This window comes from Prunus avium, chromosome 3 (assembly GCF_965620075.1).
Source record: "Prunus avium chromosome 3, drPruAviu1.hap1.1, whole genome shotgun sequence".
Taxonomy (NCBI): Eukaryota; Viridiplantae; Streptophyta; class Magnoliopsida; order Rosales; family Rosaceae; genus Prunus; species Prunus avium.
The window spans coordinates 1,339,393-1,365,210 of NC_142286.1; the positions used below are offsets into that span (position 1 = coordinate 1,339,393).

A 25,818-nucleotide genomic window follows, 5' to 3' on the forward strand; every position below is an offset into this window, starting at 1 on the left:
AAGCTGATATTGTCAAGGGATGTGACATTTGATGAAGAAGGTGTTTGGAATTGGACAGATAACAATGGTTCGGATATGCCATCATACTCAGTAGGAAATCAAGTAGACTTTGATGCCAATTCTGGAAATTCAGATGACAATGATGTGGCTACACCTCAAACTCAGAATCTGCAGGAAGGAAATTTGTCAACTTCACATCACACTCCAAATGATATAAGTAGTGAAGAAAGGAGAACTCAAGCCTATGATCATTCTCCATTAAAGTGGAGGAGACTAGATGATGTGTTGGCACAATGTAACTTGTGCATCATGGAACCAGAAAACTATGCAGATGCTGCACAGGATGAATCTTGGCTTAAGGCTATGCAAGATGAACTGCAGATGATTGAAAAGAATGGAACATGGGAATTGGTGGACAGACCATCTGAAAAACCAGTGATTAGAGTTAAATGGGTTTACAAGACAAAGCTAAATTTGGATGGTTCAGTTCAAAAGAATAAAGCAAGGTTAGTTGCCAAAGGATATGCTCAGAAGCCTGGGCTGGATTACAATGAAACGTATGCACCTGTAGCCAGATTGGATACTATCAGAACACTTATTGCTCTTGCTGCTCAAAAGAACTGGAAATTGTATCAACTTGATGTGAAGTCTGCCTTTCTTAATGGAGTGTTACAAGAGGAAGTCCACATTGATCAACCGGATGGTTTTGTGATTCAAGGTCAAGAAGACAAGGTATATAAGCTGCATAAGGCTCTATATGGCTTGAAACAAGCACCTAGGGCCTGGTATGGAGAGAGAGATAGCTATTTCTCTCAATGTGGTTTCGAGAAAAGCTTAAGTGAAGCAACTTTGTACACCAAGGCAAGGGGAGATAAGGAGATCCTAATTGTGTCTATCTATGTAGACGATATTGTATATACAGGGAGTAGTCAAGCACTGTTGGCTGAATTCAAAGAAGATATGATGGCTAAGTATGAGATGACTGACTTGGGTCTACTTCATCATTTTCTTGGCATGTGAGTTATTCAAACTGAGTCTAGTATATTTCTACATCAAAAGAAGTATGCTAGCACCTTGTTGAACAAATATGGCTTGACTGAATGCAAATATGTAACCATACCTCTTGTTGGCATTGAGAAACTAGCTAAGGAAGATGGAAGTGGAGCTGCAAATGAAGAACACTACAGAAGCATTGTTGGTAGTCTGCTGTACTTAACTGCTACCAGACCTGACATCATGTATGCTTCAAGTCTGCTAGCCAGATTCATGCACTGTCCTACAAATAGGCATTATGGAACAGCTAAACGTGTCTTGAGATATGTCAAGGGAACTCTAGACTACGGCTTAGAGTATGTGAAAGGCAGGAAATCAATTCTGATCGGCTACTGTGATAGTGATTGGGGAGGATCAGTTGGTGATAGCAAGAGTACATCAGGGTATGCTTTTACTTTTAGGAGTGGAGTGTTTTCTTGGGCCTCTGTGAAACAGAACTGTGTTGCACTGTCCACTACAGAAGCTGAGTATATCAGTGCAGCAGAGGCTACTACACAGGCCATTTGGCTTCGTTTTGTGCTAGAAGATTTTGGAGAGCTCCAAACCGAAGCTACTCCATTGCATTGTGATAACATCTCAGCAATAGCAATCACTAAGAATCCTGTATTCCATCAGAAGACAAAGCATATTGACAGGAGATACCATTTCATCAAGGATGCTTTGCAAGAAGGAGTTATTAATCTGGAATATTGTCCCACGAATGAGCAACTGGCTGACATCTTCACCAAACCCTTGGCCAAAGATCGATTCAATTATCTTAGAGGCATGCTTGGAGTGAAATCAGCTCAAGACTTAAAGGGGAGTGTTGAATTATAAATGCTCAAGCTGATTTCATAAGTTGGTTGTTTTCTGTTTTCTTGTAATTTTGGTTTTAATCCAAGTGGCATAGGTTTATCGGTTAGTTTAATGGAAGGCTGAGATTGCATTGTGATGTAATGCATCCAGCTGGCATTGTTTAACAGTAATATTCTCACACCAAGAGTGTAAGCTATACTGTACCAATTCTTGCAATCTAAAGAATGAGAAGGTTCTCTGCTACACGAATAGCAGAGAGAGATTTTGTCAATTCTTTCTTCCTTCTTCTATTCCTCTTCTTCTCACTCTGTTTCCAATATACTTGAAAACACTAACACAGCTGGCAGCTTGTACTCCGTGTTGTTTCGTTCCTTGGGATCCAAGAAAACCTGCCCGACATTGAAGACAGATAATTATGGTACTTAACAAACAAAATCCATGCATGTACTTTTATAATAAATCCATTATAATATCCATCCCGCCTAAATGTACTACGTTCTCAATTCATCTATTCCATTGTCAGTCTTTGGACATCTTCGTAACAAAATCTTCTCTTTGGTATAAGGTTCTTAGCCTTCATCTTTCAAGCATTAATCAACCCCTTTTTTTCCATTTCCAAGTGTTTGTGTGTGTGTCTATATATCAAACAATATTTTTTAAAATTAAATGGGTTGACCGTAAGAAAAGCCAGCTAGGAAGATCAGAACTAGGAACTAAAAGATCAAAAATAAAATGTTATATCTTTATAACTCTTTTTATTATTTATTTTTTAAATGACCCATTAAATCTGTTCTTGGTCCCTTTCATATCTCCTCCTCCCTCACGTGGTCAGATAAGTTGGTTCAAATAGCAAGGCTCATTAAATAAGTGTGATTGGATGAACCAGAAAGCCTTATAATGAAGGACATCCCAATCACGAAGAACACCCCAAACAAAGTAACAGAGTGCTAGAAGAAGAAAACAGAGAGGATGGAAGGGGCTAGGCTGAGGGGGAATATTTTCTTTTTGCTTTTTTTGAGATTTTTTATATTCTAGTTTATTTTAATCAGTTAATTTATGTTTCATTTATACAATGACAAAGTTGCCATTAGAAACTACTCAAATAGAATTTAGGGTTATGAATAATTCAGTATATTTCCATTCTTCTCACAAGGAGGTATTTATGATACAAATACAAGCCTATCTAGGAAGTAATTACAATAAGGAAAAAGGAAATAAAATACAATCCTGGTCAAACCAGTATTCCTATAATTACAAATCAATTATAATGAAAGTAATTGTCTCTAATTCCTATTGTGATTAAGTGATTCAAGCCAACAAAATTGACTAAACATAACAAAATTGACTTAAGAATTGTATAAATTATATAAGTACATAATATAATAATATAAAATTTAGTCAGTACAATTACTTTAATAGCATATTTATATATACTATAATATATATATATACCTCATCAAAAAATTAATATATATTCTAAACGGGGAGGGTTCGGGTTGGGGATTAAAATACCATCCCCGCCCCTCCCCGAACACCATACCCAAAAAATTCCCCGTACCCATCCCCATACCTGTTTTTTGTCCTTCATACCCGACCCATTAGGGTCGAATCCCCGCGAAGACCCTTACCCGTGGGAAAAATTGCCATACCTACGTGACACTTGCGTACAACGATTTGGATGGGTATTGAAAAATCTAACAAGAAGTACCTAATTGATTTTGCAAATATTCCATGACCAAAATTAAAAGGAAAACAAAACTTCGAGACTAAAACAAATTGATTGTGCAATCAATTTAATCAATCAAAGTACCTTGAAAAACAAATCAAATGAATCAAATTGACCATTTAATGAGAAGCATGAGGATGCTCAAGCACTAATCGGTTAGTAAGTTAATACGGCATGGCAATAACTACTCACTTGGGCATATTTCATCATGTCATCTCATGAACAAAACCGTTTATTTTTAGAACAAAGAAAGAAAAAAAACCATTCACTTTGTAATTCATCATTCAATGTTTAATCATTCTTGATTACTATGTTGTTCGTAAGTAAATTAAGACGACATAAAGTATTGTTGTGGAACTCCTGAATAGAAAAGCTGTACTTTTTGAGGACAAATTTAGGTTTGGCATCGTTTGGAGATGGTGTAAGTATAACAGCTCAGCTTGTAGACCCTAGGGCCGCATCTCTTTGCCTTGGCGATTTTGCTCTTCGCTTAGCCAGCGCCGACACCTTCTTGTTAGGGGGAGGAGGGCCTTTCCCCTCCCCCCTCACCCCCTGCTGTGATTCGCTGGTCTACCGAGGTCTTCTCTCGGGCATTTGGTGTTCCCATTTTGCTGGTTCCGATGCTCTCTCCTTGGATGAGAGCAGGTGACGTCGTTCAAGCATACCCTGCTTGTATCGTAGGCTCCATCAGTGGCGGATCCACATAGGGTCAAGAGGGGTCAATTGACCCCCGCAAGCTCGGAATCCGCCATAGGAACCCAAAAACTTGACCCCTGCAAATGCCCAGAAGGTGTTTGATGAAATGCCCCAAAGAGGGAGCAGCCATAGCCAAGAGCAAGCAAGCTTGCTTGTTGCCCAGCGAGCTTCAATTTTTGTTTTTTTATACTGATGTCAAAACGACGTCGTTCCACTTAAGTGGTTTTTTTAAAGACCTGGCCAAAACGACGTCGTTTTGGCTCATGTTTTAAAAAAAAAAAAAAAAAACGCACAGTAAGGGGTTAATTTAAAAGGAGGGGATACTTATTGGAGAAGCTGCTTTCCCCCACCTTTTTAAAACGTGAAGATGGAAACAAATGAAGGGATTTTGAAACACCGAACTTGGTTATAAGTTTTGGTTTTTAACTGATCCAAATTATATTTCTCTTTAGGAAAAGCCAGAGCTTCTATATGTAAAGTAAGCCCTGCATAAGCTGAGTTTTAAATTAGTTTCCTTGTAATCTTACTAGTACTTCTCCTATATAGAAAAACGACGAAGGATAGAGCACAGCAGCAATGAAATTCATTGCCTTGTGTAGTGCATCCAAGAAAATGGGATAGTTTTTTTTCCGGCCATGGAATTTGGAGTTTTCAAATTCATTGCCTTGACGAAGGATATTGATTTCCGGCCATGGAATTTGAATTTTTAAAATTTATAAATTGTTAACAAAATAGTTTTTTATATAAGAAAATAGGATAGTTTTTTTTTTCATTAAGCAAGCAAGCAGACATTATTAAAATATAATAATGAAAATATTACCTCATTAAAAAACAAGTTAACATATTAAGTTTTTGACCATATATAAAGCTTTTGATCGAATATATGGAGCTGTGCGTGAAAACTCAATAGAAGATATCGAGAGGACCAAATTAAAGTCTCCTGCTATGGAAAAATGAAGCTTTGATTTCTTTACTTTAAAAGTGAATGGTGTGGTTGAATATTGTTGTTGTTTTTTTATTTTTTTATTATTTTATGTGGACAATTGTAATGTGATTTTTTCTATTAATTAAGAATTATAATATTATAGTTTCAATTTTTTTTTCTATTTTGTATAGAATTTTTTTACCTTTTAGATGTTGATCCCTGTAAGGAAAATTCCTGGATCTGCCTGGGCTCCATGCCTCCTAATTGCTTAGATTCCTCATATCTCCACCATTCCATCTTTCACAGAGCTGTCCTTTGGCCGTCGTCACTTCGATTGCTGGGTTTCCCTTGGTGCGTCGGTGTTTACGATTCCGGCGAAGATGCGATTTCTTGGGTTGTTGATGGTCAAAACCCAGATCCCCCCACTTCCCTTTCGAACCGACTTCATCATCCGGATTCAACGGCCAACCCAAAACGCGAGCTCTCGCGTACCCCTCGGAAGGTGTGTAGAGCCGCGACAACGTTCCGACTCTGGTGCCTGCACCACCTCCTTCCTGTTACTTGGTTACTATTCTTGTGCCTTTGGACTGCTCTGAGAGTTACTGGTTTTTGTGGTAGATCTGTGATGTGGGTCTGTATATTCTGTAATTTTTCTTGTTTCAATTTGGTGTTGCTACCACATGTTATGTGTGGATTTCGTTTTACTGCTGGCCTTATGCCCGTTTAATTTTCTTTCGGCGGGATCATGATCTTCATGCTATGCCTGTGCTTGGGTTTTAGTTAGATCTGGTCCTGCTGTAGTGCTGTTGCGTTTTCTTTTGCGGGTGCTCCTTGCTTGACCCTTTTGTTGTGTTCCATGCCCTTTTGTGGATTATCAATGAATTTGCCATTCGACCAAAAAAAAAAAAACAGCTCAGCTAATGCGAAAAAGAAAAAGCAGAAGAAACAATGTGTCGATGGCCCCATACGAGTGCTAGTGTAGTACTAACAAACAACAGTTATTGATAAGGCTCTAAAGAAGATGTGGTTCTTATTTCTCACTTCACATCAGCAGATAGTAATTTGATCAAGTTGACAGCACAAGTGGACTCAGCCATCTCCTTCCAACCTTTACTCAGAGAATAGCTTCAATTACTTTATCATATACCCAATTTAATTAGCAGAGAGACCTCAAACCCAGCTTCAATTTGTGCGCAGCTTTTTCATTCGGCCACCCTTTTTCTACTACTCACACCCTGTATGTTCTGTGACCTATATGCCACATTTATTACATCTACTCTAATTATATTTGCTACTTTTTTTTATTCAGTTTATTTTGGACTAATTGGTTCGTTTTCAGATCCTATATGCTTTTGTGAATAAAATTGTTAACAAAATAATCAAATTAGAAATATATTGGGATTGGCAAGCTCCAAGATACACACAACAACGTGGTACTACCATATCATTCTATAATTTAATCCACGTTTAAAACCCAACTTCGTAATGCATTTCAAATTTCCATATAGCATTTCCATATTTTCATAAAGTATAAATAATATTGCAACCTTTCAATTCCAAACCAATCAACACGCGACTTTCCATCTCGTGGTATGGACCATTGACACTGACCATATGTAGGCCAAACAAAATGGACCGTGGAAACGAAGATTCGGTTCTTGAATATAACTAGTTGTGTCTAAGTGGAAGTCTACTCATCTTTTATAGCAATTGGCTGATGACCATCTTATTATGTTGACGGTAAAGAGCAAATTTGCCAGTAGGAATACATTATCTCTAAATAAAAATGAGATTTTACAAATTCCCATATGACCAAGTGCTTTAGGATAATCTTATTAGCTCGGGTTGTGAATGTGTTACAACTTAAAACATACTCAAAACTAATGCTCCAAGCAAACATTGTTCAAAATGATTATGCTAAAAGTTGAAGAGTTTTGAAAATTAGATGTTTCGTTAGTGGAGAGTGGAATCGGAAGATATTTTCTTCCACGAATCATGAATAATAATATAGTATCTTTTTACTTTTACTCGTATTTTTTGTCTTAAAAATTTTGAATCATAGAAATATTCTTGGATTTGTCACTGCATGACATACTTATCCATATAAAAATTGAAACATTAAAACAATAACTGAACTGTGTATTGTCTTTTAGGTTTTCACTTCTTCGATTAAACGGAAATGGGTCTCATTTTCAACTAGATTCGTATCCGAATTCCATTTAAATTGAAAAAAAAATATAAATATTAGTATTAATATTAAACATTTCATTTTCTAACAATAACCTTTTGCACAATTAAAAATCTTTAGAGATTGGGTCTTAAGTTGTGTCACAAACACATAGGTGTTACAAGTTCATGTAATATAATATAAGTGGGGGTACAAGTTCATATTCATAATCCTACTACAAACTATTAATAAACATATAAACGTGTTATATAAAAAGAGTTTATTGAAAACACTCCAGTAAAAGAGGGAGAGATTTCACCACATCCTCTATAAACGTTTTTGTAGTACAAGTGATGATCTAAACTAGAGAGAGGGAGGTTTCACACACACTACTAAGGTACTATGTTCGATTCAAACATAAGACTACTAGTTTGTAAATCAAAGATTCTTTTTTATTAGAATAAATTCTGTTTCTGCGAAAGCTACGACCTTAGGAACTTAGAAATGGAGAGCAAATTGAAGAAATGACCTTAAATCTGTGGTCATACAAATTAATCAACGACTTAGAACAACAAGAGGGAGAAACCGAGGAAAGTGTGGTAGAGGATCATGAGATTCGTTCAAGAAAAGCCAAACGAGGACATCTTTACCCTTGGCCATGAACCTCCTTTGGTTTATGATTCACTCAATTCTTTAATTTTCCGATCCGCGCATCATCTGTGAACTTTTAAATACCTTAAGATGATGCCTAAAATTGAATAAAAGGTGTTTGGTTAAAAAAATATCTGACATCTGACAGTACGCATGGAACGATGCTTAAAATGAAATAATAAGAGGATGTTGCTTCACATTCGGTCTCAATTGGTAAAATTCTTCCATTTGTTCTTTTGGATGTCATTGCAAAAGCACCGCCCCTCCCTGTAGAGAGTGGCCCACTTTCAGTTTCTTGCAGCAACCTTCAGTTTCTTCATTGCAGCAACCTTCAGTTTCTTCATTGCAGCAACCAGCTTTTGCTTAGATATATTTCTTTACTTTCCAAAAATTTAGTGGCAGTTCAGCTTTGTCTCGTTTGAAGGGAACTGATCTCATTCATAATAACCAAAAGAAAAGAGAGAGGTATAAGGTGCGTCTTTTTATGTCCTCCTTTGTTATTCTTATTTTCCTCTGCTATTTTAATTATGTTCTTATTTTTGTTGCGGGTAGCTTTATTTTATTTCAAAAGTAAATCCAACTAATTTTTTTCGTTTAGTAAATTACAAATTTGTTCGTTCGATTAAAGAAATAAAGAAAACTAAAAAATTAAAAGGAAATGGGCCTTTTTATTTTTAATGTCTCTCAGCTCTGCGAACTCTTTTGTTAATTTTGTTTTTTCCTGCTTTACGTGCACCTAGTGATTGGGAAATGCTTACTTTGTGATTTGTGCAATTCAATAAATTGTAATCAAATTCATAAATCTTGATATTTCTTCAAACTGATGAAGTAAATTTTCATGAGAGATTGTAACCAAAAGTTTTGCATGTTATGGTAGTTGCTTCAAACTATCCAAAAATTTATTGTCATAGCCACCGAAGCCCCCCCAAAACAATTCTTTATTTTGAGGTGTTTTGGAAACTATGGGATGTTTTGATCAGTAAAAGTTCAATAAGACTTTTTTAGGGACTATTCGCTAAAACTACCTGCTATAAGATTATTATTGCCATCCACCCTCTTTGATCAAAATTCTCCTGCGCACTTTCAATTTCTTCATTGCAGCAACCTCTTTTGCCTTAAGTTTACTTTCTTTCACTTCTCAAATTATAAAAGCCAATCAAAAGAAACACAGAAGAAACCATGTGTCAATGGCCCCATAGGAGAGCCCTACAAGTTGATATTTCATAAACCTACAACTAAATATTAATAAACAAATACACGTAATATAACATGAGTTGATTGATAACACAGTGTGATATAATGCTTAGACCAAGCCAAGTGAATACACCAAACACAAGACAAATTTTATCTAGCTTAGACTAACCCAAGCGAATTCATGACAATCCCTAAATATATCCCATGGCCTATGATAGTCATGCATACCAAACGAAGCCTACAAGTTTCCTCCGCCACTAGATTTTTCACCAAAGACTCAACCATATTCTGTTGGTAACTTTTATTTGCTCACTATATAGCTAAGTAGCAGCAAGCCTTTATACTTTTCTAGCTTACTGTATTACATCGAAAATTAATAGGGACACATAATTATCAGCATCAGCTGTCAGTTATCAAATACGTAACGTATGGGATGGTGCTTAGAATTAGATTATAGGTGGTTGATTCGCAAGTCTCAATTGGTAGAAGCTTTCTAGATAATATTTTTGTTTCGTATGACTTTTGAATTTTCAATTCCACATATCCAAGTCTTGGTCTATAATGATGTAAAACAACAGCTCATATAATGTTAGTTAAACTTAACCTTAAAAAAATCATAGTTATAAAACTAGAGTTAAATTTATCTCTCTTTCTTTGGAAAAAAGAAATAAAATTGTGCAAGTAATAATGGAATTTGAACTTCCACTCCTCCAAGCAAATGTTTGGAAGACATATGAGAATAATTTGGAGTGCAAGTTCGTATTAATTGTGAGACTTAATACACCAGGCTTAACATTCACCTGCCATATGCATTGGTGGAACCGGGATTTCAAATTAGAGGGGTGTCTTGTCTTCACAATTTTTTTTAAGAATAAGCTAAATTAATATGACACTGCTAGTTTGGCATTGCTGTGCTGTGAAAATAATCGCTGTCAAACTTGCTGTGAGAGAAATCAGCTGTGAGAGAAAGCAGTTTGGCATTTGGTAAACTTTTTGTTAAGAGTGTTGTTGGTACTAATTTCCGCGTAATCAGAAAATGATTCTGGCATAATCATTTAACTTAGCGCCTCTTCGAAACTGATTCCAGCATAATCAGAAAATGAAAGCACCTCATTAGCTGCTTTCCCTTATAGCTTTCTCTCACAGCAATTTTTAACAATAAGTGATTTTCTCATAGTTTACCAAACGGACTGGGCTTCTCAAAATTTTTAAAAATCACTTATTATCCCAAATAAGCAATGCCAAACTGGCACTAACTACTCCTTTTAGCCCACTTGGTAAATTAGAAAGAGCTATAGGGATATTTTTCTTTTGCTTTTTTGACATTTCTTATTTTCTAGTTTCTTTCTTTTAATCAATTAATTTATGTTTCATTTATACAATGACAAAGTTGCCATCACAAAGTGACCAAATACAACGTGACGTTTGCGTACAACACGATTTTGACGGATATTGAAAAATCTAACAATAATTACCTAATTGATTTTGCAAATATTCCATGACCAAAATTAAAAGGAAAACAAAACTTCGAGACTAAAAGACCCAGCTCAACGTCGGGTCAGAATGAAATTCCCATGTGATGATTGTTGAAATTAAATAATGGGTGCATTTTTGCTCACCACTTTAACCAAAAGTGTACTCTCACCACTCTTCTCAACATTTGACACGTGTCCCTTGCCACCCCTCACTGTGTCTCTGCACTTTCGTTTCTTCATTGCAGCAACTGCTTTTTCTGATTAAGAGACTCCAGCGCACCCTCAGTTTCTTCATTTGCAGCAACCAGCTTCTGCTTAGATTTCTTTTGCTTTAATTCCAAATTAAAAATCCAATCAAAAAACCAAAAAAATAAATTTTAAACAAATAAATAAAAAATATTTATATATATCCCCTTCAGATTTCTTGGTTTTTGTTTGTCCCTTGATTTCATTGTGCCATTTTTTTCCAATTTGTTTCGCTTTTCCTTTGCCATTGTTCCCAAAAGAACCGTATTCATTATATATTTTTTAAAAAGAAAAAAAAAAAAAAAGAAGTAGAATTTCTGGTTTTCGTTTGACACCCTTGATTTTTTTTTTTTTTTATTTATTAAGAAGGGGGGCAAAGCCCCAGGAAACAGACTACACACACAGGTCTAAACAGACCAATCTAGAATGAACAATTCCAAGCAAATCATCAACAAGATAAGCACTTAACCAACTAGGGGCATGCTCAAACACGCACAGCCCAAGATCCACTTGATAACTCCAATTAGCCAATTGGTCAGCAACACCATTCTTCTCACGAAAAACATGCTGAAGAGCACAACTGGGAACCTGCTGCATAAGGTCACAACAGCTCCTAACCAGAGTAGCTAAAGGATGCACAGTAAGCATAGAAGAATTCTGACAGAGATTGATTGCAGTAGCTGAGTCCATTTCAATGATGAGACAATTGATGCCTTCCTCAATTGCTAACTTCAAACCAAAGAAAAGACCCCATATCTCAGCCTCAAGAACTTGACCTTTTCCTAGATTAACAGCAAAACCACTTACCCAGTCACCAGAAGAGTCACGAATGACTCCCCCAGCACCAATGCAACCAGTAACACTTCTCCTTGAGCCATCCACATTCAGTTTGAACTGTCCAAGCCTAGGAGGCTCCCAGGCAACATGAATTTGAACTTTATTTACCCCTTTAGTGCGATTAGAAGCTGACTTAATCCACTCTTGGGCTGCCCCCCAAATAACTTGTCTAGGACTAGAGAGGACTGTATCCTCATTCTGGAAAATATACTTATTTCTCCAACACCATAAATGCCAGCAAGTAAACACAAAAACAGTACTCCAAGGAACATCACCATTCCATTTCTCCGTAGAAAGCACATTGACCTTCATCCAAGGCTGAGCATCTAAAAGGAAAAAATTATGAGCATAGGCAGGGAGGATAGCATTCCACGTAGATCAAGCTCGCTCACAATCACGAAGAATGTGAAGAACAGTTTCAGTAGGCCAAGAACAAAGGCCACATGAAGGGTCAGAAGTTAACTGCCTTCGAACCCGCTGATCATTAGATAAAATTTTGCCTTGAGAAGCCAGCCACATAAAGTATTGTAGCTTAGGAGGAACATTTAAACTCCACAAGGATTTCCAACAAGAGTCAGGAAAAGAACAACCTTGAAAGAATAAACTATAAGCAGATTTAACAGAAAAGTTGCCATTAGCACTAACCTTCCAAATCTGAGTATCAGGTAAAGAGCCCAAAAACCCCATAGGGACACTAATGACCTGTTGAACAAGGTCTTCACAAAGAACAACTCGCAACTTATCAATATCCCACCAACCATTTTTAGAAAAACTTGAAACAGAACATTTGCTATCATGAATGGTGAGAACTCCAGCCTGCTGCATTAAAGGGACATCAGTAACCCAATTATCCTCCCAGAATTTTACAACATCTCCCCGACCTATTCTCCAACACATTCCTTGCATAAGTAACTGAGTACCATGTATAATACTCCTCCAGGTAGTGGAGCAAACCTGCCTTGCTCCAAGAGAATTATCTAAAATAGAAGTCCCTTTAAGATACTTAGCCTCATAAATTTTTGCCCATAAACCATTATCTTTAGAATGCAATCTCCACCCAATCTTAGCAAGAAGAGCCTGGTTCATACTAGCAGTCATTTTAAACCCCAAACCTCCTTTACCTTTAGGCCTACAAGCCAAATCCCATTGACAAAGATGGATCTTATATTTCTTCTCACTGCTGCCCCAGAAGAAATTACGATTAAGCCGATCCAAATCATTACAAACACTAATAGGCAGTTTAGTAGTTTGCATGGCATAAACAGGGATAGAAGTTGTAACTGCTTGAATTAAAGTAGCTCTGCCAGCTAAAGAAAGAAGCTTACTCTTCCAAGATGCCAAGCGATTGTGCACCTTATCAACTAAAGAACTATAAGTGTGCTTTCCGACTCTAGAATGCAGAAGAGGCATTCCCAGATACTTGCCAAGGTTATTAGTAAGAGGAGAGCCACAAATCAAACTTATCTCCTTAGCAACCTTATTACAAGTGTTAGGAGAGCAGAAGACAGCAGACTTATCAAAATTGACTACTTGTCCAGACGCAGAGCAAAACAAATCCAGACAACTCTTCATAATTTTAGCTTGATTAGCACTAGCCTCCGCAAACAACACAAGATCATCAGCAAAAAAAAGATGGGAGATCGCAGGGCCAGACTGAGAAGATTTCACAGGCCGCCACTTCTTTTTACTAACATCATCACAGATAACATGAGAGAGTTTTTCAATACAGAGAACAAAGAGATAGGGAGATAGCGGATCTCCCTGTCTAATACCATTCGTTGGACTAAAAGGAGTAGTCAGTTCCCCATTCACATTAATCTGATATCTCACAGACTGAACACAATTCATTATCAACTTAACAAAAGGAGCAGGCAGCCTCAATTCAAGAAGGACATACTCAACAAAACGCCAATTCAACCTGTCATAGGCCTTAGAGAGGTCTATTTTCCAAGCAACAAAACCCTTTTTCCCTTTAGACAACTTAAATTTATGCATTAACTCCTGAGCAATAAGGATATTATCTGTAATATGTCGTCCAGGGACAAAACTAACTTGGTTGGGACTGATAAGATCAGGAAGGATGGGCCTTAAACAAGCCACAAGGATTTTAGAAATAACCTTGTACAGAGTAGAGCATAAGCTTATAGGCCTAAACTGGGCCATAGACTGGGGACTTTGCACTTTAGGCACCAAAGTTATTAAAGTGTAATTCAGCTTGTCAGGGATGTTGCACTTCTTAAAAGCTTGAGACACCATTGCAAAAATATCATCAGCACATTTATTCCAATGAGCTTGATAGAAACAAGCTGGAAACCCATCTACACCAGGAGCTTTCAAACCTCCAATCCCAAACAAGCTTCGTTTAATCTCAGCCATATCAACTTTTTTCTCAAGCAACTCCAAATCAGCAGAATCAATACCAGGGAACAACTTAGGTAAAGTCAGGTCTCTTTGCTCTACAATCTCTTGAGAAAACAACTGCTCAAAATAAGCCATAGCCAAACCTTTAATTCCTCGAGCTTCCTCAACCCAGGCACCCTCATTATTCTTTAATCTCTCTATTTTATTCTTGCGCCGCCTAATAATAGTAGTAAGATGAAAGAATTTGGTGTTTCGATCACCTTCCTGAAGCCACTGTAATCTGGATTTTTGTTTCCAGAACATAGCCTCTTGCTCCAACACACCATTATACTCAATCAAAGAAATTTCCAAGTTACTCAAAAAAACATTTGAACCCCTGCACAAAGCTTTTTGAATACCATTAAGACGAGCCAACAAATAGGCCTTCCGCTTCTTAATATGTCCAAAAACATTAACATTCCAATCTTTTAGAGGCTGAACCAACTGATAAGTTTTATCCAAGGCCGAGCCAACAGCTTGTCCCCAAACATCAGAAATAAACTCATTGAATTTCTCATGTTGCATCCACATTGCTTCAAACCTAAAAGGCCTTAAGTGCGGAGAAACAATAAAACGAGAGTGTAACGTAATCTTGATTGGATTGTGATCAGAAGTAGTCCTAGGCAAATGCTGAACATTAGCCTCAGGAAATAACCTTCTCCATTGCATATTACAAATAGCTCGATCTAACCTTGCATAGACTCTCTTATTATTCCATGTAAATTTAGGTCCAGAATAACCCAAATCAATCATCTCATTGCCATCAATCCAGTTTCTAAAACCTTTAGATTTTCACTCTAGAGCTCCACCAAACTTCTCATCAACAGCAAGCAACTCATTAAAATCCCCAGCTATCAACCAAGGCATATTATGACTGGCAGCAACAAAGGAGAGATAGTCCCACAATTTCACTCGCTTGACAGCATTAGGACTAGCATAAACACCAGTAAAAAGCCAAGGGTCTTGACCATTGCGAGCCACACAAGCAGAAATTGTTTGATCAGAAGTACCAACAACTTCTACATGAACTCTGGAATCATCCCATAAAAGCCACAAACCACCAGAGAAACCCACAGCATCAACAACTTCAAAGCAAGGAAAGCCAAGAGACTTAACTACAGAAATAGCTTTTGCTCCACTTATACGAGGCTCACAGATAAAAAGCATATCCAACCGATGAGTGCGAATCAAATCAAGCACATTAGACTTAAATTTGGAGCTTGCTGCTCCTCTAACATTCCAGCAACAAATATCCATAAAAACACCAATTAAAGAATAAAGTAACCTTAAGGGCTAAAACCCTTTTATTAAGACTCAAAAGCCATACCTTCACTAGGAGTGAAGGCATTACTTGCCAATTGTCCACCATGTGAACTAATATGTCCTTCTGAAAGGTCCATCTTCTCTGTGGGAGCCAAACCCTCACTGTCAGAAGGGATTAGCACTTCATCATCACTGTCAAAACCAGAGTTGTCATCCCTACTAGTAGCGAACTCCCCTATATTGGGTGGCTGATGCCCAAAGATATACAACCCTTTTTCCTTTTGAATTAGTTGTCCACTGTCCCAACTCGCAAATTGCTCAGGTAGAGAACCAGTAACAACACTCTTCTTGCCTTGAAATCCCACCCTTCCTATAGAATCAGAAGTGCCAATGGTACTTTTACTTGCCACACTAGCAGCCTGGCGATTTCCAGGGGTATTTCTAATTGCCACACCAGTATTCTGACAATTATCATTCACACGGTTCTTCACAGGCAAGCTCTTGTTCGAAATATCCTCCAAAGCCTGCCTAGCAACAGACTTTTTACCCTTAGATTTTGTCCAAACCTTATTTCCCATATTCAAATCAGTAACGAAAGATTGCATTGGTCTGTTACCAGTCTGATCAAAAAACTCACTACTATTCCCCTCATTCCTTCCAAAATTCTCACTAATTTGCCTAAGAGCATCAAACCTTGAGCCCTTATTTTTAACCCCAGAATCCTTGCCTCCCACTCCCTTAAAATTAGATTGAGGCCTGCGCCTAGGGGGAACATTCATCCATGGACCTCTCAAGCTCTGGTCAGACTCATAGTGAGCCGTGTTAATTCCCACCGAACTACCCCCCACAACATCAACACCCATAGCAGTAGGAGTCTCACCATTAACGGTTTCAGCATCTTTAACATTCAATTCACACTTCTCTCGTTTATGGCCATACCTCCCACATAGATAGCATATATCAGGCAGCCCCTCATACTCTATGTTATACCAGTTCTGGTTTATTTGGACAAAAGCATCTAAAGGCTTAGTGAGATCCAATTCCACACACAATCGAGCAAACTTGCCCCTATTTTGAGCAGTGGTGAGAGAATCAATCTTTAACAATTTCCCCAATAAATTCCCAACTCGTTTCAGCGACCAAACATCGAAACACTCAAGTTGAATAACAGAGACACGAAGCCAAACAGCCATTCGAGTGATATGTGCAGTAGCTGGACAAAAGCCAGGCCTCCATTTTTGCATGACTAAATATTGACCAGCTATTATCCAAGGACCACCAGTGAGAACAAAATTTAAGTCCTCCTCAAGCTCAAATTTTACCACAAAATAGTCATTCACCAAATCTATCAATTTCCACTCCCCTCTCAAACTCCATTTCTGGTGTAATCGATCATGTAAATAATTATAAGTATGAGACCTGCCCAAGAGCTTAATAATCAGAGCATTCTTCCAAGGTCGACATAACCTATCCATTGCCTTATCAGAGAATTGAATACTAGGGCCTCGATCACCCCGAGAAATAATCACATCCTCCTCATCATTGAGATCCTCATAAGCATCATCCAAACAATTAACATCTATACCCACATTCTTAGTCAAATTCACCTTATTCATAAGCTTATCACGAAAACTATCAGAACCAAGGTGAAAACGAGATACCTGCTCAGAGTCAACAATCGGCGTCTGGTCCTGCATCATAGGTGAATCAGAATCAGCCACATCGCACTCAAGTTCAGCATTCTCTGATGCTCGACTTCGCTTAGGCAAACGATGGTGATTCAAGAAAACTCCAGGTGAGCCTTCTGCCATGAATAGAAGAAAATCAGAGGAGAATTAACCAGAAATGAAAGAGAAACTGCCTGGAAACCACCACACTGGCAGTTTCCAGCAAGAGTCGATCGGAACGGACGAGATCTGAAAAGCCAAGAAAAATCGCTCGCGCGTGAGGCGCGTACAAATTTTGGATATTTAATATTTTGCTTTTACTTTCAAAGGAAAAAAGAAAAAAGAAAAAAAATACTAGTAGCAGTTCAGCTTTGTCTCATCATTAGGCCGATTGTGCTGCAGGGTTCTATAAGCATTTTGAAGGGAACTGATATCATTCGTAACCAAAAGAGAGAAAGGTATTAATTTTCGTCTATTTATTTCCTTCTTTGTGCTCTGCTATTTTATGTTTTTATTTTTTTTATGTGTAGCTTTATTTGAACTTAATTATTTCAGAAGTAAATCCAACTAAATGTGGTCAGAATTAAATTCCCATGTGATGATAGTTGAAATTAAATAATACGTGGTAGTTGACATCTCATAACTATCAGCAAAGGCAAAAGAGAACTACCAACCTGTAATTCCGATGTGATGATGATTAAATAAGAATTTATGCCTAAATGTGGTCAGATAAAGTTGGTTCAGTACTCATTAAATAACACCATTTTATTTATACATTTTATTTTGTATAAGTTGATTTTTTTTTTTTCTTTTTTGGGTTACGATAAGTTGAAGTTTTTCATTGGATTCCCTATAGCATCATAATAAGAATTGAATTATTGGTTCCACATTTAGCTCTCTTTTTTCTTCACGTGACCATGACATCATGCCTTCTTTTATGGATGACGACACATATGACATCATCCAATTTATGCCACGTTGTGAACTTGACGTTAACAAAATTAATCACATTTTACCACTCTTGTTAGCTGAAGCAAACAAGATTGAAGTGCAATTACATTTAATTATAACACAGTTTTGGGTTTAATTGAAAAACAATAATTGAGTGCGAGAGCCAAACAACAATAGTACTGAAAGACAGTTAGTCGCTTTGTTTCTTTGTGTTCATGATTGCCACCCCTCACTGATTCAGTTTCTTCATTGCAGCAACTGCTTTTTCTGATTAAGAGTCTCCTGCGCACCTTCAGTTTCTTCATTGCAGCAATCAGCTTCTGCTTAGATTTCTTTTGCTTTACTTCCAAATTAAAAATCCAATCAAAAAACCAAAAAACAGAGTACTGCCTTCAGATTTCCTGGTTTTCGTTTGTCCCTTGATTTCATTGTGTCATTTCTTTCCAATTCGTTTCGCTTTTCCTTTGCCATTGTTCCCAAAAAACCTTATTCATTTTATAAAAAAAGAAAAAAAGAAGCAGATTTTCTGGTTTTGGTTTCACACCCTGATTTCGTTCTGTTATTTTCACCTTCGTTTTGCTTTTACTTTCAAAGGGAAAAAAAAAAAAAAAGTTGTGGCAGTTCAGCTTTGTCTCATTCACCAAACCGATTGTGCTCCGGGGTTCCATAACCATAGCAATTTGAAGGGAACTGACCTCATTCGTAACCAACAGAGAGAAAGGTATAAGGTGCGTCTTTTTATTTCCTTATTTGTTTTTTTTTTCCTTCTTCATATATTTCCTCTGCAATTTTATGTTCTTAATTTTGTTATGGGTAGCTTTATTTGAACCTAATTAATAAATATTTCAGAATTAAATACAACTAATTTTTTTCCTTTAGAAATTTGACCCTTCGATTAAAGAAATTTAAAAAAGTTACAAAAATTAAAACACTACTAAAACAAAAAATTAAAGGAAAACTGTGGCCCAACTATTCTTTTCGTTTCGAGATTTGAGAGTCATGCATTTTGTTTCACTTATGTTCATTACACTTTCACTTTACAGTTGTTTCCAGAAGAAGCTTACTGAAGAAACGAAAAAGAAGTGTTGCATGCTGATACGCTGTGTTCTTCTATTTAAGCTTAGTCTCACAAGCTAAGGTATGCCCTTTAGTTTCCTTCTTTAATTTTAATTGGTTTAATATTTTTTCTTTTACTCTTTTTCATTTTCTTGTTTTTGGGTTCGTTTATTCAACAGATACAAGGGTCTCATTCCAAAGGCAAAACAAAAAGAACCATGGACATCCTCACTGGAATTATTTCTAAAATAATCGAGTACACAGTTGAACCAGTTGGGCGGCAAGTGGGTTATCTAATTCACTATAAAAGAAACTTCGAAAATCTGAGGAGCCAATTGGAGAACTTAGATGCTGCCAAAGACAGGATCATGCAAACCGTTAATGAAGAAGAAAGAAAAGGTAAAATAGTCCATAATGATGTCCAGAAGTGGCTGGCAGAAGCGGCTGAGATGAGTCAAGAGGCAAATAAATTATTGGGAGATGAAGGCCAAGCAGAGACAAAGTGTTTCCGTGGTGTATGTCCTAATCTGGTTTCATATCATCAGTTTAGCAGGAAATCAGCAAAATTGGCAAAAGAGATTAAACTCCACCATGACAAAAAAGAGTTTCCCAGTGTTTCTTACGAAGCTCCAGTAGAAGATATATGTGCCATACCCTCTCAAGAATTCATGGCCTTTGAATCAAGGACTTCAAAGCTGAAGCAAATCATGGAGGAACTGAAAAATCCTGATACCAACATGATTGGGGTGTACGGATTGGGGGGTGTTGGAAAGACAACACTCGCCAAAGAAGTTTTCAGGCAAGTTAAAGAAGAGAAGTCATTTGATGATGTGGTTATAATACTTAATGTAAAAGAAAAAAAGGACATGGAAATTCAAAAAGAAATTGCTGTAAAGTTAGGTATGGAAGTGAAGGAAAGTATGGCAAATTGTTTATGGAGCAGGATAAAAGACAAGAAGACTCTTCTAATTTTAGATGATGTTTTGAGAAGAATTGATTTGGAGGCTGTGGGACTTGTCGTTGGCCGGACTTGTAATTTATTGTTGACATCTAGAGATAAGGAAGTTTTATTTTATGAGATGGGTACACAAAAGAATTTTCCGCTTGACCTTTTATTTGAACAAGAAAGTTTGAGTTTGTTTGAGAAGAGGGCAGGTGCTGTTATTAAAGATGACCGTATAGAGGAAGTAGCAAAAGAATTGGCCAAAAAATGCGGAGGTTTGCCTATTTTAGTTGTTGCAGTTGCAAGCGGTTTAAGAGAGGGTTCTTTAGAAGAATGGAAACATACCTTGACGCACTTCAAAAATTTTGAGGAAAAAGGATTGACAGAAAAAGGATTCTTGATAATAGAGTGGAGTTACAATCGATTGCATAGCAAGGAGTTTAAGTGGTTGTTCTTGCTCTGTGGAATAATGGCACAAAGTAACTATGCTTTTTCTCTCTCTGACTTGTTGAAATATACTATAGGTTTGGGTTTGTTTAAAGATGATCGCACAGTGGAAGAGGCACGGAATGCATTGCATTCATTGGTTAAAAAACTTAAAGATTCTTAGAATGCATGATGTTGTACGAGATGTTGCTGTCCGAATTGCATATAGAGATCAACATGTCTTATCAAGAGCTTATACAGAGTTGGATGAAAGTCCAAGTAAAGACTGCTCTCTAATCTCTCTCCGAAGATGTACTATCCCCAAGCTTCCCGATGTACCTTGGGAATGCCCAGAACTGAATTTTTTTTATTTGGGGAGTAGTGACAACTCGCTTGAAATCCCTTGCAACTTTTTTGAAAAGATGAAGGAACTCAAAGTGTTAGATTTAACAAGACTTCATTTCCCATCACTGCCTCCATCTCTCCAATCCCTAACAAATCTTCAAACTTTGTGTTTAGATGGGTGCGTGTTGGGGGACATAGCTCTAGTTGGACAGCTAACAAACTTGAAAATTCTTAGCCTTATACAATCCCAGGTTAAGGAGTTGCCCAAAGAAATAGGGCAATTGACTCGTCTACAATTGTTGGATTTGAGTTATTGCTCTGAACTTGTACGGATCTCACCTGGCGTTATATCAAGCTTGACAAGTCTAGAAGACTTGAGAATGGGAAGCTTTAAGGAATGGGAAGGAGGTTTAAATGATGGAAGAAGTAATGCGAGCGTGTCAGAACTGAAAAAATTGCGTCAACTAACTGCATTACATCTACATATTCCAGATGCCAAGCTTCTTCCAGCAAACATGTTCTCGGATACAAGGTTAGAAATATACACCATACTTATTGGTGATTGTTGGCCTAGATATTCCTTTTTTTACGGAACCTCCCCTAACATGTTAAACCTCAAGCTCACTACGAACAATCAATTCGGCCGAGGTATAAAATTGCTGCTAAAGAGATGTGAACATTTGGACTTGGATGGGATGGAGGCTGCAAATATTATTTCCTATATATTAGCAAGTGACGGTGGTAAACAATTGAAGAATCTCCATGTCCAAAACAATGATGAAGTTACAGCTGTCATTAACTCGAGTCATGCCTTCCCCAACTTGGAGTCACTATCTCTTGACAACCTTGTTAATTTGGAAACTGTATGTTGTGGCCAACTCATAGCTCAGCCTTTTCAAAAGTTACGATCTTTGACTTTGCGGAAACTGCCAAACCTTATTGGTTTGTCCTCCAAAGGCAGCACGTCAGTCGAAAGTACAGAGGCCGAAGAAATCATTTTGGAGAATGAAATTGGTGGACCCACGATACTTTTCATGAATGGGGAGGTACGTTTTGCGGTTTCATTTGCGCGGATTTGTTCTATATTTATTTCTTAACAAATTAGTTGCTTTTGTATATATTTCACTGTGGTCATTCTTTCTGCAGGGATTATGTTGTACAAGGATTTAATTATATCCAAGTTACAATTCATTTAAACGGTATATTAATTTATTAGTTTTTTAATTGAGAAAGAAAAGGTATTAGCATTTAATTAGTGTACAATATTCAATGATTCATATTATGACGAAAGCATGATCCATTCTCTAAAGTTTATTTATAATGAAATATGATCTTCAATAAAAATGTGCATTTAAATGGTATATTAATTTATTAGTTTTTTTATTGAGAGAGATTTTTTTTTTTTTTTTCATTTTGGAATCTATACCACTGATGAGCATGTAAATTGGCATTTTCGTAATTAAACATGCATGAAAAAGTTGACTAAGATAACGGAAAGGACGATTTTTGAAAGTGGAGGGACAATTAAAGTACCACCGTAACAATTTAACAATATGAGGGATGAAAAGTAAAATTTGATCTTAGTCCAGGGAGTAAAGTTTGGTCTTAGTCCATGGACCATTACTACAATTTTGCCATATTTTTATTTTGTATAAGATTCAACTACTAAAAATGTTATTAAGTTATTTACTAAACATGAATTCTGGTGAGCAGGTTCTGATGCCCAACTTAACAAGGTTGGATGTGTATGAATGTGGTGGTTTGAGATTCTTGTTTTCATCTTCCATGGCCAGAAGTCTTGTACAACTCAAAAATCTTACGATATCTAAGTGTCAAATCATGGAAGAGATAGCATCAACAAACGAATCCAGTGAGGAAGATACAGATCATAACATGTTTAGTCAGCTACGAAATCTAATTCTTGAAAACCTTCCGAACCTCACCAGATTCTGCTCAGCACGTCGTTCTATTAATTTTCATTCCTTGGAGATATTGCGTCTAGAGGATTGTTCTAAATTGGAGACATTCATCTTTGATCCCATGAGTACAAATATCACAATCAACAAAGCAATTGAAGAGATCAGGGACTCCACGGAGAATATTGGGACTGATGCACAATACTTTCTTTTTGACGACAAGGTAAGTAATGACTTTATTTCTCGTTTTTCTTTCAGCGTTTATTTCTCGCTATTCTTTCATGCATATTGTTTCTTACTAGGATTGAAATTATATCCAAATTACCATTCATTTAAACGGTATATTAATTTATTAGTTTTTTTATTGAGAAAGAAAAGGTGTTAGCTTTTATTTAGTGTACAATATTCATGAATCATGACGAAAGCATGATCCATTCTCGAAAGTCTGTTTATAATGAAATATGATCTTCAATAAAAATGTGTTATCTATAGCACTTCAACTAGAATATCTTATATTTTAAATTAATAGATTAATAAACTTTGAGGCCAACTTTTCTTTTTCAGTTAATTGTCATATTAGACCTTTTTTTTTGTCTACTCATTTTGGAATTTATACAACTAATTAGCATGTAAATTGTCATTTCCGTAATTAAACATAAATTGTGAACTATACACAGGATCTTATTACCAACTTAATACGCTTGATCTTGGATCAATGTGAAGATTTAAGATTCTTATTTTCATTTTCTATAGCTAGAAGTATTGTCCAACTCACACATCTTGAGATAGATAGTTGTCAAATCATGAAAGAGATAGTATCAACAAGTGGATACAATCAAGAGCATACAAATAACATGTTTTGCAATCTATAATATCTTTCCCTTTCTTTATGCATTTAATTCCAATTAATGCGTCCGCCGTTAGCGACAAAAGGTTTATGAGATGAATATATATACAGGTAGGATTTCCTAGCTTGGAGAGCTTGATCATCCGTCGCCTACCTGTATTGAGGACTATATCTTTGCAAGCTCCTTTTGCAAGCTCAAGAAAGTTGAAGTTTTGAGATGCAACACTCTAATTAATATCTTTGCGCCAAGTATGATGGGAAGATTGAATGCTTAAAAATACAAGAATGCAAGTCACTACAAGCGGTATTTGAACTAACATATGACACATCAACTACGAAACTTTTCTTGAATGGGGAGGTACGTTTTGCGGTTTCATTTGCCCGGCATTTCTATATAACATCCGGATTTGTTCTATATTTATTTATTAACAAATAGAGTTGCTTTTTTATATTTTTCATTTTGTATATTAACGCCACTGAATATAGTATTTAGTTATGCAACTGGCCAAGTGGGTTGACAATGACATCCAGACGTTGATATTATTTCAGGGTAATCCATTCCCCAGCTTGGAAACGTTAACGTTGTACTTGAACACGGAGATTTGGTACGAAGCGCATGATCCACTCCCAGCAGAGTTGTTTATCAATCTAAAAGCGATTCAATTTTCTTGTGCACACCCCCAGTCATTTCATTTCCTCCAAAAATTACATAATCTTGAAAAGCTCGATGTTCGTGGTGTTCCTTGGAAAGAAATATTTGTGTATGAAGGAACTAGTAGCGGGGAAATAGATGCAGTTGGGACGACCCTCCCACACATAAAGAATTTGTCTCTCACAAAAATGGAGGAGCTGATGCATCTGGGGAATGATAACTCCGAATTAATTTTTCCAAACTTGGAAGTTCTTAATGTGTACGATTGTGGCAGATTAAAGAATCTAACTTCATCCACAATATCCTTTCACAATCTAACGACTTTAGACGTGGGTGGCTGTATGGGACTGAAATACTTAGTAACTTACTCGGTAGCTAAATGTTTACACCAACTCAAAACCTTGCAAGTTTGGTCTTGTGAAAGCATCACAGAAATAGTAGCAATCAACGGAGATGAAGAAGATTCTGGAAATTATTACGAGATTGCTTTCAGTTCCTTGCAACATTTGGAACTTTATGATCTACCAAGTCTGCGAGGCTTTTGCTCATCAGGAAATTGCACTGTCAGAGTCCCATCCTTAAACTCTTTAGATGTCTCCGGTTGCCGGATTGAGTTGAAGATTTCCCCTGACGGGTCACTGATCCAAAGTGGTTCAAGACCAGAAAGACAACAAATAACAGAGGAAGTGGAAGAAGAAGAAGATGATGCCAATGAAACGGTAAGTTGTCATTCATATTAATAAAACGTTTGGTTGTATGTTTGGTTGTAATGCTATATATTTCCAGGGGGGAAAGCAGCTGATTGCCCATACAAATTAGTGCTGGAAGACTCCATATTCCATAGTTTGAACTACATCAATTCCTAATTAGTTTCACTGTAAGTACCATTCAATAAGTATGTAGTGGGTACCATTCAATAAATACATTTTTACTTGTTCTGACAATTCTCTCTGTTCCACCCTCACCCAGCTGTTCCTGCCCTTTCCGCCATTGCCGATCTGATTAATGTTAATTGTTCGATACAAGCTTGCAAGCTGCCGCCTCAAGGCACAAGCCCAAGAATTTGGAAATGGTTGTGTGATTTGTGTTGGCATTTAGAGGCATTCCAGTTCCTGTTGTGTTATGCTTGTGTTTCCAATGCCATGTCTATAACTGCTTTGTGATAGAAGTGTGTTTTATATCGGAGCTCTGCTGGTTTTGGGACCTCTCTAGTCTCTACTTTTGGCTTTAGAGATTTGTTTGTCTCTCAGCTCTGCTATTGTGCTGGTTGCAAATGGAGGCTTCATCTGTGAACTCTTTTGTTGAATGTTTTTTTCCTGCTGTGTTCAGTTGCACCAAGTGCTTGGGAAATGCTTACTCTGTGATTTGTGCAATTCAATAAATTGTAATTAAATTCATAAATCTTGGTATTTCTTCCAGTACTCTGCTTTTTTACATGTCTCTTTTGTTGAACCCTCAAACTCATGAAGTTTATCTCAACGACATTTTCTTGAGAGATTGTAACCAAAACTTTTGCATGTTAGAGAAGTTAAGAAAAGCCATGGCATAATATGCTGAATCAAACATACTGAGGTTGTATTACAAAGA

The 25,818-nt window shown here is 36.9% G+C and overlaps 1 protein-coding gene and 1 pseudogene across 2 annotated transcripts; one reads left to right on the plus strand and one right to left on the minus strand.

Moving 5' to 3' along the window:
- Positions 1–8,213: 8,213 nt before the first annotated feature.
- On the plus strand, positions 8,214–25,667 carry LOC110752364 (disease resistance protein At4g27190-like; annotated as a pseudogene). Its single transcript, XR_015834440.1, has 9 exons — positions 8,214–8,485; positions 18,288–18,774; positions 19,090–19,184; positions 19,282–21,862; positions 22,530–22,955; positions 23,691–23,937; positions 24,129–24,950; positions 25,018–25,108; positions 25,201–25,667. The product of XR_015834440.1 is annotated as a disease resistance protein At4g27190-like (transcript).
- On the minus strand, positions 14,958–17,239 carry LOC148295418 (uncharacterized). The gene is made up of 2 exons (XM_088250149.1): positions 15,480–17,239; positions 14,958–15,396 (listed from the first exon to the last, which is right to left on the minus strand). The coding sequence occupies exons 1-2, from the start codon at positions 17,237–17,239 to the stop codon at positions 14,958–14,960; spliced, it is 2,199 nt and encodes a 732-aa protein (XP_088106275.1).
- Positions 25,668–25,818: the final 151 nt, after the last annotated feature.